At 34.1% G+C, this 18,679-nt stretch overlaps 1 protein-coding gene across 2 annotated transcripts; it reads left to right on the forward strand.

Moving 5' to 3' along the window:
• The first annotated feature begins 373 nt into the window (after positions 1-373).
• Positions 374-16,877, forward strand: LOC129283788 (proline dehydrogenase 1, mitochondrial-like). 2 transcript variants are annotated; one of them, XR_010296249.1, is made up of 10 exons: positions 374-523; positions 2,164-2,228; positions 3,326-3,522; positions 5,829-5,910; positions 6,720-6,812; positions 7,075-7,221; positions 7,608-7,882; positions 8,702-8,790; positions 10,512-11,133; positions 11,634-13,105. XR_010296249.1 is itself a non-coding variant. In XM_064112089.1 (9 exons), the coding sequence occupies exons 1-9, from the start codon at positions 400-402 to the stop codon at positions 10,694-10,696; spliced, it is 1,257 nt and encodes a 418-aa protein (XP_063968159.1). In that variant the 5' UTR covers positions 374-399; the 3' UTR covers positions 10,697-16,877. The 2 variants fall into 2 exon arrangements, 1 of the variants encoding a protein (XP_063968159.1); XM_064112089.1 differs by having other exon boundaries at positions 10,512-16,877.
• Positions 16,878-18,679: the final 1,802 nt, after the last annotated feature.

Consider the following 18,679-nt stretch of genomic DNA (forward strand, 5'->3'; position numbering starts at 1 on the left):
TACAAAATAAGCAAAACTTTCAAAGTGTCAGGCTTGCATGTGACGTAAAACATAATACTTAGGCCTATACATATAATTTATGCTAATCTTTGTCTGATTTTTCTGCTTGCCTCAATCAAGTTGGCATCAGGGTGAACTTTACCTTTAAATGTTGACAGGAAGAAATTATCTGGTATAGTTAACATTTTATTTAAAGAGTGGGGACAGTGTACAGTGTACCCACTCTCTATTAAATGTAGTTGTAATGGGAAAAATTTGTGTTTGGGTTACTCAATATGCAATATTGCTATTAGAGCAATTGTCACCATAACATCATGAAATCTTTGAATATAGAAATTAATGTTTTTTATGTTTGTAATTTATTTGTAATCAGATGATGCTAAACATCTCAAGCAGTTCATGGCCCATCCAGAGTTTGGTGATCGTCGCGAAGGAGTCTCTAGTGCCAGAACCTATTTCTATACTGATGAGAGGAAATGTGACGATAACTTAGAAACATTGATGGAGTGTATTCGTGTTGCTGGTGAGTTACTGTAGGCTGTTCAACTAAATTCAAGATAATGAATTGTTGGAAGTCTTTTTGTATTCACCTTGACAATATTGGCATTTCTTTACATCACTGCATTTAAACATTAGAAACAAGAAGAGATTGACAAAGAATGTTTCGATGTTAGAAGTTTGTCATTTATGAAAGTAAGCATTTATTTTTATGTTTTTCATCAGATTGCTGATCGAAGGATTTGATTGATTATATAAGCCACTGAATAAAACATCCTAATGTTATATAAAAATGAATTCATTTTTGTGTAAGATTACCTAGACCAGTACTTTTTCTCATGGATAACAATTTGATAGCTCTGTATCTAACCAGTTTGCATGCAAAGGGTTATTATTATTATCTGACAGCTTGCAAAATACTTAAATTTTAATTTGAAAAAAAGAAAATAAAGGGAATTTCCCAATACACGAAATTCAGTGCATATGCCAAGAAGATAATGGTACTGGATGGTACAGTTTGTTATGTACAGGAAGTTTTGTGCAGTGCCTTGACATGTGGGGTAAGGTCAAAATTCAAAAGTTGCAAAATGACACAATATTGAAGGTCACTGTTCTTTTTTTTTTACCGTGATAAGTGAGTTTCTCAGCGGTTTCTTTTGTTTTCATGCACCTTTAACATCAACATTTACATGGAATCAAACACACCTCTGCACAAGCAAACACATAACAAACATGCGTGGGTATTTCAATTTTCAAACCATGACTCAAACCATGTTATCTCACAGAACCATCACTACATAAACCACAACAAAACATCTAAAATGAAGAAGCAGTGGCTTGATTTGAATGGATTATCATTTTTATTGACACAGACAAAAGAATCATGTTCTTTATTTACCCTTGATGACCATTTCTGCTCGTTTTGCAGCTTTTCAATTTAGACCTCATCCAACACTTTAATTCTGCTCTTTTCTTGATGGCATGATCAACCATGGTATCATTTTAAAGAGAATTAAATGATCTTTTGAATGATATCAAATGTGCATTGTGGAAAATTGGGAGTTGGGAGAAATTAATGGCCAAACTCAGATTTCCAAACTTTTTTTTGAGGGGTTTATTATCTACATGTAATATATTTGTAAAATAGGATGGTAAAGGCTATTATTTACAGAAATTGATATGGGCAAGTCATGGGTTTTGTAATTTGATCCCACACCCTACTCCCTCAAAAAAAAAGGAAAAAGGGAAAAGATGGAGAACAAGGGGAAAAAATGACCCTGCATTTATTCTATTTCTTAGTGCAGGGATTGTTTTTAGTAAAACCTGTACATGTATGTCCTTTCAAAAGACTACATGTCAAAAACAAAAACAAAAAACCAGTAAGGTGAGATATGTACTGTAAAAAACGTAATTAGGAAGTTTTTCATGAGTGACATCACACATCTTGTTCACAGTGCCAATGGATCTCATTAATGTTTAATAGTGTTCTCAGCATTCAGATGCTCATATTTCTTATTATTCATTCAATTTTCTTCAAGCTTCCATTGATCCGCTTCTTTATTTTTATGTTCTGAAATACAATCCAACTTGTTCCAATGGTTTCATTTTCCTTTAATTCTGTAAAATACTGAGTTTTTATGATTTTATTGTAATTTGTATTTGCAGGTGCCACCTCAGATGATGGTTTTTGTGCAGTGAAACTGACAGCATTAGGAAGACCACAAATCTTGGTAAGCATCGATCTGCTTTCATTTGGATTTTGATACCATTTACACTGGAACAGGTGTCGCCCATCATCCAACACGGAGTCAAGTTTTGTTATACATGTATCTATTCAAACATTGATAAGATCAGATGACCACTGTTTTTTTTTTACTCTATCTATATGATCCTTGTATACCCCCTATACAATCATATGGAAAAAAAAATAAAGAGATCACCATTATCAGGGTCAAAGGACAATCATGAAGATAAATTGATTTTTGCTACAACTTCAAATCAATTATTCATGTACTATATGAGAGTGATGATGTGATTAGGAGTTCTGAAAATATTGACAATTTAACGATATATTTGAGATCAAGTGATGGTGGAGGCATGTATATTTAATCCATCTAGATTTCTTCGACAATGATCAGACCTCTGGCTCTATTGAGACACGGAGCAGGAACTGAACTTTCCAGGGGCCCGTTTCATAAAGAGTTACAACTGTTGTAACTTTGCCATTATGGCAACTACCATGGCAACAGGGCTCAGCAGCCAATCAAAATCAAGGTTGCCATGGTAGTTGTCATAATGGCATAGTTACAACAGTTGTAACTCTTTATGAAACGGGCCCCAGATGTATGAATTTTAGGTCAAGATTATTAAAAATTGCATTTAATCGCATGTATTTCATTTCAAAATTAAAGTTTTATTATTCTAAAAGTCCTGGGGCCGTTTCATAAAGGCAAAGCTCTTCGTATAAAGATGAGAGTGGCCGGTGATGCTTTCCTACACGCTAAATCATTGCCAATGAACATTTTGGTGTATACCATTTATCATAAAAAAGGATCACCAGTCGATCTTAACGTCGCTCTTCACTTACGCTTACTGCTTTATGAAACACCCTCCTTGGCCCCGCCCATTTCATAAAAAGTTGATATGATAGTAACTCTTGCTGGAATGTCAGCTACCATGACAACAGTGAAAATTCTGCTTCTTGATTGGCTCTTCCCATGAAAGGTGACACTCCAGCGAGAGTTGCTATCATAGTATATTCACTTTTAAATGGAAAGAATGTAGCTTTCTTAATTTATACATTTCTTCACATGTGTCATCTATCCAGTTAAACTTGTCCGAGGTGATAGTCCGTACTCGTCAGGTGTTTCTTAGGATGTCTGGTCAAGAAGAGAACCCGACTGTAGACCTCATGTCTCATCGCTTGACCGAGGACCAGTTCACACATGAATTAGAAACCATGGGTATAACATCTAGGGATGAATCAGGTGTGTGGTTTACCTGGATCGATGACGATAAAGACGGGTAAGTCTGAAAGGGACAAGTTGGTCCACTTACTTCCATAGGAGACATTGGCCCGTATTCTGAAGTCCGGTTTAACTTAGACCATGGTCTAAGTCTGTGCTAAATTTATAGGGAGCCAAACATTCTAACATTCTGTTTATATTGTATATTTCTCATATTTACTATTTTGTTTCCTTTTGCTTTCATAATGATGAAAAATACTTCAGTTATCATTCCCGGACAGTTTGGGTGTCATTATGAGTTAATAAATTGGATGTGTACTGTTAAGGATGTGTGCCCCATTTGGCTCTCCATAGTTAAACCACAACTTTAAACCAGGGCTTAATTTAAACCCGAGTTCAGAATACGGGCCATAGTATCTAGAGCTGTGGGTTAAAATGCATTGGGTATCACCTTAATTCTTTATTTGGCAAGGCGATGGGAATGGGGAAAATTGTTCATTGACACATGAACGTTTTACTTTCTTTGACATTCTTTATCAATGTCTAGTTAATTCTGATACATAGTCATGCCCTGTAAAACAAACAATGCAGCGATGAAAGAAAATTACCAATGTTGCTAATTTTCAGAACATAGGCAGATCAAATAGGGCTTCCAATGTGTTATATTCCCAATATATTAGAAGTACTGTAGGTTACAGCAGTTACATGTAGATTTCTTGATACTGTAACATGCTATCAGACAGTATTCATTGAAATCGTCCACCCATTTGAGCTCTTTATCATTGTAAATTTACACACAAAGAACAGACATGGCACTTGATTTCATGCTTGAATTCATAACAATAATGGTCTTTCTTAGAAACCCTCTATCATGAAATATGTGTGGTACCTGGATCAAGATATGTCTGCAAATCTCCTAAATGAAAATAGAAGGTGCAGTGTAAAGATAGAGATGATGATGATAATGATACTAATGAAAATATTGGTGATGACATGGTGATAATAATGACGATACAATGTCTAATTATGACCCATGAAGATAGTTTATGAAACAGCTTCTCACATTCTCTGTAACATTGAAGAGTCATCAGACAGGTCCCCCAAAAGATTTTTTTTCAATCAGTCATATGATGAGACAGCTAGTAATAGTATTAGTATTTTAGATTTGACTTTTGTGCTTTCTTCTACATGAATGCTTATTTTCGCCGTGTCATGGTTGCCAATGTTTTCTCTTAGTGCATTTTTTCTGGTACAAATATGCATTATGTGCCTATATTTAGTCATTTTGTGCTTGAGGTTTTCATAGGAAATGATCAATCAGTCATTTAATGATGAGACAGCCTTAGCTATAGAAATAGGATCGGTTGACCTTGGATGCAAGCTCCAAGTTTGCTGATATCATCAAACTAACTACTGAACAGGCCAATTTTCTGGCATCCAGATAATTTTATTTTTTGTTTTGGGAAGATTTTTATATTACAGTACAAATTGGAATTTAAGTAAAAAAGGGCACAACAAATCACCAGACTAATGAATGAGGGGCATCGAGGCCAGTCAGAAGGGCATCCAAAACCATGGCCTTCGATGGCCTTGAATTAATTTAACCCCTGCAAAAACCTTAGAGATACACAGGGTACACGTTTTCTTGACCACAGTGATAACATATATTCCATATTTGAAAACAATTGAATTTCATTAATATTTAGAAAACAAATGTGCACACTTGTATTTAAATTCAATGAAGATTTGTTTTCATAATAACTGACTGGTCAACCTTTTGTGTGGCCTATCATTGACTATGTGTTATAAATAACTAGTCTTAAAAATATTCTCTTTGTGATGACCATCAGTAATAATGAGAATGAATCAGTCTATAATTTTGTTCACATACAGAGAAAGTAAAAAGTTTTTGAGAAGAAAGTACTTGTTATGCTACTTTGCAACATGAGTATTGTGGTATGAATGTATTGAGTGGTGAATTAATAGTATATTATCATTCAAGAAGGGCCTACAGTATTTTACAAGACTACTTAGCCCAGAATGTTGCATTATCCTGGCCAGATGTCAGTAGTTGAGGAATTGAGATGGTGCTATTAACACTTTTGGTGTGCTTCTCTTTTAATAAATAGCTTTTTATTCAGGAATAGTAACACACACTGCACTGGAAATATATATTTTTTGTCATTCTAATACATTTTTCTCTTTCTGGTCATATTCCATGGGGGTAATTGATAGCATAGGAAAAAGACAAACTGCAGAGGTATCTAAAGGAGACATTGACCTGTGAAGCATTATTATTGTAAGTCACTTAAGGAGATGTTAATACTTGTCACTGATTGGTTGTAATTGATTGCTTTCTTTCAGGTGGATTGATCTTTTGGATTGGGAATGTCTTGTGCAACCAGATCTCAAGCTCTCAAAGATCCTCAAAGCTCCAAGGATAGAGGTTAGATCTCAGCGTTATTTTATATATTGGGATTTAGGTATAATTTGTGTTGAATCCAGTCTGTCCTTTAAAATTTATGAGGTTAATTTTACATGTATGTCGTCTTAAAGGTCAAGTCCACCCCAGGAAAATGCTGACTTGAATAAATAGAGAAAAATCAAACTAGCATAGTGCTGAAAATTTCATCAAAATCGGATGTAAAATAAGAAAGTTATGACATTTTAAAGTTTCGCTTATTTTTCACAAAACAGTGATATGCACAACTAGTTGAGTCAGTTGATGATGTCCATCACTCACTATTTCTTTTGTTTTTTATTGTTTTAATTATACAATATTTCATTTTTTATAGATTTGACAATAAGTACCGACTTGACTGAACCATATAGTGTTAAACAATGCTAATTCCACATGTTCAGGGAGGAATTAATCGTTTTTCACTTGACAATGAGGACATAATTAGAATATTTCATATTTCATATAATAAAATACAAAAGAAATAGTGAGTGGATGACGTCATAGTCTCCTCATTTGCATACCAGCCAGGATGTGCATATAACTGTTTTGTGAAATTAAGCGAAACTTTGAAATGTCATAACTTTCTTATTTTACATCCGATTTTGATGAAATTTTCAGTGTTATGCTTGTTGGATTTTTCTCTTTTTATTCAAATAAACTTTTTGTTGCGGTGGACTTGTCCTTTAAGGATTAAGAGTATCTTTAATGTGGAATTTGACTTCTCCTATCTTAGAATTCACCTTTGAAGTGCATATGATCTGGAAATTAGACCAAGTGTTAATCTTTCATTACAGGGTGACAAGTTGGAACTGCTTCAGTTTATTCTGACAGAGGAGGAGGAACAACAAACCAAGCGTATGTTACAGAGGGTCAATGAACTAGCCAAGGTAAAGTGTATTGTTCTTTATACAAACATAAAGTGCCCCCCCCCCAAAAGAGTAAAAAATTGTTTTGTTGATGCTGTGCTTATGGCATTGACTATTGAGAGACTATTGGAGATGTCAGATGACAATGCCAGTTTATGTTTTTTAGTTGTCCAGTGCACTATTTTGATAATTTAATTTAATGAATAAAATTTATCATGTGCTTTATGTTTCTAGCTGATTAGTATACATTAACGATAGTTGTGTAATATGTTTCATTCTTCAGTGTGCGAGAGATAAGAATGTTCGTGTGATGGTGGATGCAGAGCAGACATACTTCCAGCCAGCTATCAGTAGACTTACCATAGAAATGATGAGAAAGTTTAATCGTGAGAAGCCTGTCATCTACAACACATATCAGTGCTATCTCAGGGTAAGTCTTCCAATTCATATCAACTTTATTTAGAATGTGTTTAGTCTCATGAAAGGTTATATTGATGTCGCTCCTAACTCCTGTACATTCATGTTTTATCATGTGACCTGAAAAAAGGGACTCACTGCCAAAAAATATTTATGATCCCAAAAACAATTTCTAAAGGTGCATTGATTGTAAGCAACACTTCCAAATCTTTAAAGGTAATTAATAACCTTTAATCATGGTAAGTTTGCCATTAAATACATTTAAAACCATGGTAACGGGGCTTGGCAGCAGATCAAAATGAAGGTTTCCATGACGTAGTTACTGTAATCGTCAGTTAAATTGTATGAAACGTTTCCAAGAATTTATTGATATCTTCAACTTCTCCGTGAATCCAACAGCATGCCTATAATTGCCTGAAAGCCGACATGGAACTTGCCCGTAGGGAAGGGTTCCACTTCGGTGCCAAGCTGGTCAGAGGAGCCTACATGGACCAGGAACGCAAACGCGCTGAGGACATAGGCTATGACGACCCCATCAATCCGACCTACGAAGCTACCAATGAGAGCTACCATAGATGTCTAGACATGGCACTGGATACTATAAAGACACGGGGTCAGACAAACATCATGGTGGCATCACACAACCAGGATACAGTGAGGCATGCCGTACAAAGGTATGATGCCATTTCCCCCTCTTCCCCATTCGGATGGTTAAACCATACACATTTGCTTTTTCCAGATTCTAAGATATATTCCCTTTAAAAGTGGGTTAAGATTCAAAGTTTTATTCATACTTGTGAAACATATATTTTTATTTTATTATTTTGATGGCATTCATTTATTGGATTTAAATCTGCATTTGAAATATTTCACGTTTATTGGAGCTGAGTCTGCATATGAAATATTTCAATTTTCCTCATTAAATTGTAGAACTTGGATGTTATCCTCTGTAATTATGTGTTGTAAACTATTGTTAATCAGTGAAGATTTTCCTTATTGTCAAATATCTACAAAATGTAAAAATAAAACAAGAAATAGTGAGTGTGTGACATCATCAGCCCTCTTATTTGCATATCACTCACACTGTGCATCTACATGCAACTGTTTTGTGAAGATTTATAAGCAAACTTTAAAATGCCGTTATTGTATTTTTCATTTGATGTTGAAATTTTCATTGCTTTGATTTCTATGAAGTTCATTCAAGTAAACTTATTGAGGTAGACTGGACCATTAACCATATGAGATGATTTGTGAAATATACATAGAATTACTCAATGTCAGTTTGTCTTGAAACACGATTCCACTTGAGGTAATGGACAACACCTGTTTTTGAGTAAACATGGTAGTGGTATACCGTACTATCAAGTTGCCCTTGAAAGCTGATATACTTGGTGTAAAAACAAACATCAAATTGGTGTCCTAGTGTAACTCGTATCATAGAGTGATATATTTTATTCTGAGTTTCAAAAGATGTTTTCATATTTTAATTTCAGGATGGAGGAGCTTGGTATTGGTCCTAAGGATAGATTAGTCTACTTCGGTCAGCTCTTAGGAATGTGTGATCAAGTTTCTTTTCCTCTTGGTAAGCAGTCCTACAGTTCTAATATTAGGGGGTGCTTCAAGAAATTATTTACAATCAATTTCATATAATAATACAGTAATTATTAATGGCAAACCATTAACAAGCAAGTGGCAAATTGGATCTCTCTGTTGGATGAAGGAGATCAATAATTGATTGCTAATTTGCTGGTTCGTGATCGATTGCAAATCTTAATTCCAAATACAGTGGTGCTAAAAAGTTAGAGAATTCCACCAGAAAATGAACATATTTAAAAGAGGTCAAGTTCTGCCATGTTTTAGATATTCAATTGTGAAGTCGGGTGATAAAATACTACATTCAATAAAGTTTGTTTCTATGAGCTTGCCCGACATTGTAGTGTTGTTACATTCGACACTCAGCATGAAGGAGTGCATTTTGTGGTGGGGTTCACTAACTTTCTAGCACTATTGTATATGATTGAAAAACAAACTTTTACAATTGCGAGGAGCTCAAGCAAAGTAAATCTCTCTGCTGCTAGAAGTAGACCAGAAATCAATTTAAATGATATTTGTAATCGATTGCAAATGCATAATGAGTAGAATGATTCTTATTATAGCAAGCATCTCTATTACATGAAGCAGACCAGTAATCAGTTGCAGATTTATGATAGATTTTTCAGACCTAACTTTATTGATTGATCGCAAGTTTCTGGAATGACCCTGTATGGGTTTTTATGTAACCAAATTTGGATATGTGAATATTTATTAACAGAAAGTGAGATTCATTTTACAGAACTTAATTGTTTCATAATAGCCCAAATTACAAAGCAATTAATGTAAAGAAAAAATGCAATGCTTTATATTTGAAATATGGTAAAGCATTTTGAAAAATGCCCTTTGAGAGAATGTTAAAGATTATTTTGAATATGAATCTACTGTTGTTTATTTATCTGATGCAAAAAAGGGTACAGAGCTCTGTGGACATAAAACCTTGCCACTGTGACCTTTGCCATTGAATGATTAAATAATTGAATTGAATTGAATTGAATGTATTTATTGTCCTGTGTAGGAAATTCATTTCACATCGGGTTTACAAAATTACAAATACATATGCACATAGACAGAATGAAATAGACTTACAATACCGTGGGATTACATACACAAACAAAATGCCGTATACGTTATTTCAAATATAATAGAAAAAAGTACAATTGCATATGTATAAATTGATTAATTATTCAAATATTAATTGGTTTGTGATTCCATCTCCAGCCCGAATACGTAGGGGGGGGGGGGGGTGGAACGAGTTTTGCGAGACAGTAAATTAAAGGTGAGTATTAAAAGGGGCGGGGTTCACAGTAAGCTAAGTGCAATTCCCCATTCTATCTGACAACTGTACTATTAAACACATGTTGAGAATTGGGGACGAATGACTGCCTAAAACGTACTCTGTTAGTACGGGAGACACAGAGGCGTACACCAGACCTATTGAAGTTATAATAGCAGTGTAGAGGGTGAGATGGATCTTTTAAGATAGCCTCAACTTTAGCCAGTAATCTCTCGTAAATAATGAATTAAAAACTGAAAAAAAAAGATGTATTAAAGTGATATCCAGAATCAAAGAAAATATTAATATAATTTGTTTTTGAGATAACATAAAAACCTTTTAATGGATAAACTTCAGACTTTGCTTGTGAATAAAATATCAAGTTTTGTACCCTTGTTGCGTTGCAACTATTTGCATATGTATGATATTACTTGCAGGTAAGATGGGGTATGCAGTTTACAAGTACGTACCGTATGGTCCTGTGGATGATGTTCTACCATATCTATCCCGTAGAGCGCAGGAGAACAGCGGGTTGCTCAAAGGTGTTACTCAAGAACGGAAGCTTATGAGGCAGGAATTGACAAGGAGAATCACAACGGGACAGTTGTTCCATAAACCTTGATTGTCAAAAGTCTTTCCCTAGGATACAGTCATAGTGATAAATTCTTCATTTGCTTTCTGTCTCTATTATTAAGAGCCTCATCGTGTACATTTCCATTCTGATGTGATATGGTATTGTGCCCTCTGAATGTTTCCTTTAGATTATAATCTGTATGTCATGTGTTTTATTTATTTCATATTTAAAATCATGTGCTTCTAACAGATCATTTTATTGTTGTGCAACGTCTACCCAGTGTGTTTTATGTGAGCCTGTGGAAGCTGAAAGTTGATTTTTTTTACCTTCGCTCAAGTACCATCCAAAATGATCCATTGTACAGCTTATCAAAATTGCTGGTAACTACACCTGTGAAAGGATATTCACTTTGTTTCTTCCTGATGTCACACGTGGCTTATCAGCAAATTTTATTGCATTTGGGAATTCTGTTCCCATTCCCAAACATTTGATTTCTTTACAAACAATTAATTTTTAGGGTTAATAAACGCCATTATGCCAACTCCCTCAATCAATGTAAGACCTTGCTAAAGACCCACTTTTTTAATGTCTAGATATTCCACTCTGTCTATCAGTTGTGGGAAGGTCTCTCTTGAGGTGCACATCTTTATTTTGTTTCATTTTCTGTTTTTGTTTATTAAGATCACATTTTTATTTTTACAACTCCGGTAGTTAGTTAAAAGACAGAAAATAGAGTGCTTAGAGACATCCGTACTAAGCGCCTTACAAATATTATTATCATTATTATTTATTTTCATGAATAACTCAACTTCTTAGGGCGTATAATGGCATGAAATTTGAATTCATTGAAATAAAAGTCTTTTAAACTTGGCTTTACCTCAGAATGATTTATTCACCTTAACTTCCACTTGTTATATAGATCGATCACTTAAGTTTTGTACCACTGCTCCAGTGAAATACTCTGTTTTTTAAAGGGCTCACAAACATTTGAAGGATGCCAATGTACAAAAACAGCAAAGTCCAAGATTTACATTTTAGGTGGCAATAGTGTGCAAAGCATGCACTTAAAGCCCAGCACACACTATGCAACGTGATTGCACTAATATCCAACTGCAACAAAATTGCTAAGTGTGCGACAACCTGCAACGTGCTGCAACTGTGATTCGATTTGTTGCAGAAGTATCGCAGATCAAATCTCAGACATTTGGCATGTAAAATCATTCTACAATTCTGCGATTTTGATAGTTTGAGCCAATCAGATTTGCCCTAAATGACGACATCACAACCAATTTGCTGTGCTGATGCAGCGCAGATAGTGTGTAAAATAGGTGGTGCCATGGAGATGTAGTGCGTTGCAGCAGTTGCAATGTGTGTGCTGGCCTGCAATGCGATTGCACCGAGATGCGATTGGCATGAAGAGCACAATATAATTGGAAACATACAATGTTTTCTGCTTATCATTAACCAAGCACAGAGTTTGACATCTACATTTGTTTCACTATATTGGATAGAATGATCATTTTTGTTTTCTTCTTTTTACTATTCAAGATCTTCTTGAAAAAATTCTCTAAACTTTTTGTACTTTGAAAAATAGAATTGGTTTTCTCTTTGAGTATATCATATTATAAAGGTTGATTGTCCATTCATGATGAATAAAGCTGCTTGATATTCATTCACTTAATAACAGTTTATTAAGGACCGAGTGATAATGTTGACATTTTCCAGCTGTTTATTCATGTGAAAATTGTAACCCCAACTTTTTTTTTTTTACTACGCATCACTTATTAAGAACAGAAGCATGTTTTACCTGAAATGATACAAGGCTCTTTTCATGGCTGACATTCTTGGAAATATGGCTTATTTATTCAGTTTTATATTTATTTTGTGAACATATTCACTTCACAGACAGCTAAAAGTAGTTTAGTAATGGTGGCATATATTAAAAGCATCATGCTAATCTTTACATTTTTTTCTTCCAATTCTGAATGTATATAAAAAATATTTTTTGTTTCAAAATTTTCAAGTGTCACCTTGTCTTTTGCTTATAGTGAGCATATACACATAGGTTGAGCCACCTTCTGGCCAGCCTCAGTCCACGTATCGACGTATGTGTATCTTGGCCTTTAATAGGAAACTTCTATAAAGTATATACCTGTCAATATAGTGTTAGGATCCATCCTTCACCTTTCGATCTCAGCTTCCCAAATATATGTCACTTATTAATGACAATTATCAGTAAGTTCTGATTACAGATTGTCAATTCCTTTACTGACAAATGCTCTACAATGTGAATACACTTTTGTGATCTACTTTCTACTACCTCTTGTTTGAAAATGTGCCTTTCAGCATTAATTTTCAAATAGATTTGTTTCAACACCAATGGCTTTGTGTTATCATCATGTGTGCTGTATATCATAGCCGATAACATTAGTATGTAGCAATAAGAACACTCTTTGGTAGAGAAATAAAATTGAATATGAATAATGTATGAGGAATGGAATTGTGTCAGTTGTAAAACAAATATTGTTATTGTGGTTAGCTTTTATATATCAATGGACATAGAACTGCTTTGAATTTTTTGTATATAATTTATTTCCCCAGGAAACAAAAAAAAAATGATGTGTCTAATTTGTTAAAGAAAAGTATTCTGTGATCATAAATGAATATGTATTTTCTGATACTGATATTGTTTGTATGTACATGTATTAATGTAGTTCTCATATAAGTGTAAAGGCTGTTTCATATTTATTTCTTTTAGTGTGTTCAGAAGTACTCTATCATACAGAGAGGTTGATTTTTGTAGGTTTTGATTTATTGTTATCATTTTTCCATTATCACTCTTTTATGGTGTATATATATATATATATATCTCATTTTCCTTCATCATTGTTTTGAATATTTTTATCATTTTAGAAAAGTAAATATTGATAGAATTCTGTTGAATTACAAATGTTATTCTCATCACAAGTTCTTCCACCAGTAATACTTCATGTATGATGTATATACAAATGACCTAACATTTGTTCCTGGGACTATAGCTCTTAATTCTGGTAAGAGGTATGAATGGTACTCATTGCGGATAGGCAAGCAATATACTGTAATACATTCTTTTATCAAGTGCAAAGCCCGAAACCCTAAAGTTTTGATTTTCATTGACAAACTTGGTCTAATTTAGGACCTAAATTCTATGCAGAAGCGTTTTAGCAGACTCAGATACAACTGAGCATTTTGTGGGTATGAAGACTTGAAAAATACATGGAATTAATTAAAAATTTGGTCTGACAATTGATACCAACTTGAACGACATTTGAAATTGAAATAGTCCTAGACATGTTGCCACCTGCAAAGTGAGCACTGATTCTATTGAGAAGCATGATCTGGGGCATGTTACGCAAGCAGTTACATTCAAATTCATGGTTCCATTTAAATGCAACTTGATTTTTAACCAATTAGAATCATGCATTTGTGACTTGTGTTTGATTTTTTATATGCCCGCCCGGTGACGGGTCGGGACGTATTGTATCATGCTCGGTGTCCGTCCGTTAACTTTTCCTTGTAAACGTGATAACTTCAGTTTAACTTAAACTAGGCTCATAGTATTTTGTGTGTATGATACTAGCTTGGATCCCAGGAATTCTATTGATTTTGAGGTCTGAAGGTCAAAGGTGAAGTTGCTACCTTCCACTTTTCTTGCTTGACCAATAACTACATTTTCTGTGTTACAGGCGGGCGTATTATGTGCTCGCCTTAGCTACCCTCTTGTTTTTTTTATTTGCGTATAAATGGAGATCTTTCTTTAAAAACTTACCCATGAATATGAGTGATCTAGTGCATCTTTCAAGAAACACTGAACATCAGCAGCTGGAACACAAGTACATTGACTGCTGCTAGGTCAGACAAGGTTTGATGCTTGTCCATCCCATGCAGTCTGTGTTCAAATCAATGAGATACAACCAAACTGGTGCACAGGACTAAACATCTCCAAGCAATCCACAAGTGCATTTAACCCGACAACATTGTGAAAACAATCACTGTCAGTTATACCAGGTGCTATGAAATATATAGCGAATATTTACACAGTGAGGGGTAGGAATCTTGAACATGGGTTTGGTTTTAAAATAAATTGAACTTGAAGTAGTATTTAGTTTACTGGTCAAAGGCGAGCCAACAAGCTAGATGTGGAATACACATTCAGGTTTGTATGGTGAATTGATCATGGCACTATGTGATATACTATGTCATTAAAAAAAACCATGGGATGGAGGAACTTACGAGTGGTTTGTTTAATAGTTACTTTCTTTATCATTGTGTAATATGACAAATACCAAAGTGTCAGTGTACTCTGAATGCTAATACAAGTGTGTGTATATATAACTAAATTATATGAAAAATATCCAACGTCTTTGTTGTAAAACTATACATATACCATTTTGTTTGACGTGTGTTCATAATCATGTGCAAGAATTGATTCACTGTATATTGAAAACTCATTGCTGATAGATGTCTTGCTTTGTACAATTGATCTGTTTTTATGGTATGCCTTGAGTGTAAACCAAAGGCAACATTGGAGTATTTTGAAGGGGGGGGGGGGTGATGTGAGGTCGAGAAAAACTTATGGTGATGTGATATTTTTCTCTGTTGAAAAGTCAATGTACTGTATAGTTCTTTGATCACAACCCAACTCTCTTTTTCCAATACTCCTCCCTTTTTCCTTACTTTTTGTCACTTGAGAGCTATAATAGAGAGGGCTTTGACCCCCCAAGTGGTGACCCCAATGTAAATGAAAAAAAAAGACCACTAGCCCACAATTAAAATTTAATAGGCAATAACAAAAATAACAAAAAAAGTTCTTCGTATTACATGTATTACTCTGAGTTTAGCACGAACTAAGAATACCTGTGGTTGCAGATTTTTTTTGGGGGGGTGGGGGAGATTTGCAAAAACTTTGCTTACTTGACAATGAACAATTCTTTTTATGGTAATAAAACAAGATTTTCAACAAGGAAATGTTTCACAACCTTTTATGCCAGAACTGCAATTTTCTTTTTTTACATGTCAAGCTTTGCTCACTTTGCAGCTCAGTGAGATACCCCTATCTGAATATTGGATTGATAAAAGTTAACTCATCCATTGTCAAATCAGAGTTATCTGGTCCCAAAGTTAAAATTCACCAAACATGAGAGCACAGGCCTAAATTACTAGTTCATGTATACAGAACAGAAACTATGCAAAATCAGGTACAGCATTACTACCCTTCAAATGACAATAATGGCATACACTTTTGTAGGTTTTTTTCTGGAATGTGGTCAATTTTAGGCGCCAATTTTAAATCAATTAGCATTAGTTCCAGCTGATCAGTGAATGCATTGGCATGATTGGCAAATTCAGATTTTGTTGCTCAGGTATTTAATACCCATTTTCATTTTGTGCTATTTTCCCCCAAGTGTAACATTTCAATTGCTTTATGGGCATTTTGACGGATTGAAGTAGAAAAGTTTTTTTTTAAACCACCAAGGTATCATTGAAAAAAATTGCCTGTCCCCTGTAGTGATATATTTTTTCTGTAAGAATTCAATTACTGAAGTCTGGAAAGAAGCATTTTCTATTACTTTGGTATCATACAAATTTTATTGTCATGTAGTAAGTAATATTAACATTCATGTGCTATTTGAAATTATTATACATGTGCAGTACTATAGTTGTGTCCTAAACTTTAAGTTTTATTTTTCTATTATGTGTATTCAAGGTAATCATTAAGAATTGATGGTGTTTTAACTTTTCAAATATATTGTTTAGCAACATTATGTTAAGTGTGTACTAACTATACCTAGTAAGTATTATGTTCATATACACATACTTCATCTGTTTTGTATATAGGTAGAAATGTTAAGATACAAATAATTAAGTTGTTGAACATGTATTTCAATATATTCACTTGAATAAAGTGCATCATGTAGTATTTTAGTGTGAAACACCTATTTCAATTACACATTTAATTGATCACTGGACAATGAATTCACTCGGCAATGCAACCATTTTCTCCGATGTTATTTAATGGCCTCATATACAATTGAACAATTTGAACTTTTTAAATGTAATTTTAATTTCAATGACTTCATGCCTAAACAGGCCACTTATTAGCTAGACATGGTAATTGAGGGAGGAATTTATTTTACAGGGTAATCAAGACATTTTAGTTTCAATAAAGAGATGTATATTGGTGTAAAAATTGCTCATTTCTTTTTTTGTAAAATGAAGTATGTAGCAGAGTTGAGGCTGTGAGAGGTTGGGGTTAATATATGAAAGGAGGGGCAGTCTGCCAGGGATGTCAAGAAGGAGTTTAAGAATGCATGGATGAGAGACCCATAGATCAATACATGATCTCAATGCAAAACTGATACTGAGGCCCCATATGAAAACAACAAAGACTTTAGACTACATGATGAAAATGTTGCATTAAAAAGACCCAGACCAGACCAAAAAGTGATATTGACAAGTCATATATACCAATCTAAAGTTTCTAAACTACTACACAGCAATGCAAGCTTCTTTTTTGCAGCTTACCAGCCGAGTACTTTGCTATAATAATTATAATTATCAGGCTATGAAAATAGGCCTTTTTGTGCTTTTCATTGGCCTAATTAAGACTATAACGTCATGTTCTGTCAGGAGCGTTAAAGATTCTGTTTGTACACAGGATAATTGATTGACTTTTCTTCTTTTTATACTTTGCATTTGATTTTCTTCACTTCTATCACATAGAGATATCATAAACATCTTTTCCTGCAAGCTGAAATTGATGAAATCTACAGCGTTGGACTAGTTATTGCCTTATTTTATTTCCTGCTTATTTGGCCAAGCTTTCTAATTCTAATTCTATCTGCATCCAGATTATGTGTAAAACAACAAAACCTGACCATAACAGAGAAATGACAAAAGAACCTAGTGAAGAGTTGTAGGTTTCCATCCACTTGAGCCCTGAATAATTGTTAAGGCCACCGCACCTTACGACTGTTCGCGATCCGATTTTGGAACAAATCGCATTTTGCTCATTTTCTAAAAATGTGAATGGAACATTGTGTTTGAGGTTAAAATCAATTGAAAGAATACTAATATAACTATTTTGAAAGATTGCAAGCCTTTATTCTGGAGTAAAGGCCAAACTAGTTTCAAATCGTAGCCAATCGTACGACTGCTATGACGTCATTACGACTAGATATTAAATTCGCTTTTATTCTAAGAAGGATGATAGCATAGTCACAGATTTGAATATAGGTATTCGTACAATGATTTAGAACATTACACAGTAAGATATTCCATGTCTCGATATTAGCATCAAATTCTACTACATTTTATTCTGAAATCTGGTCGCAGACCAATCGTAAGGTGTGCGGTCGCCTTTAGTGCCACATTCCATTGCAAATTGAAAACAAAAATTGAATTCATAATCTGGAAAAACAAAGATAACTTTTCTACATACAAACCTATGAAATCACAACCCTTCTGAAAGAGTGTGATATCACATAGTTTGGGCTGTTACGAAGCTTAATAAAGCCTGTTAATGTGAGTTTTTCTTAAGCAGAATACTGTCAAGCAGTAAATATGCATAAAAATTTGAGTAGATTGAGGAAGGATTCTGATAATATAATATAAAGAGAGAGCAGTATGATTTAAGTAATTTTAAGGGGTACTCTGGGCCAAAAATTTTCTTTATTCCGGTGAAACAGTTCTATGCATGTCTTCATGAATATTCAATGAGCAAACTGATGTCATATCCCCACTTGTTCTTTTGTATTTTATTACATGAAATTGTTTATTCAAATTATGTCCTCCAAGAAAGAAAAATATTGGATTGACAACTGATTTACTGCATTAGATATTCATTGCTCCAACATGTTCCATCATAAGGGAGACATATCATACACACATAATTATGATACCATATAATAAAATAAGAAAAAGAAAGTGAGGACATTTGTTATTAGATTTTGATGATATTTTAAGCATTTTGCTCAGTGAATTTTACTCTTA

The sequence above is a fragment of the Lytechinus pictus genome, chromosome 2, assembly GCF_037042905.1.
Source record: "Lytechinus pictus isolate F3 Inbred chromosome 2, Lp3.0, whole genome shotgun sequence".
In the NCBI taxonomy this organism is placed as follows: Eukaryota; Metazoa; Echinodermata; class Echinoidea; order Temnopleuroida; family Toxopneustidae; genus Lytechinus; species Lytechinus pictus.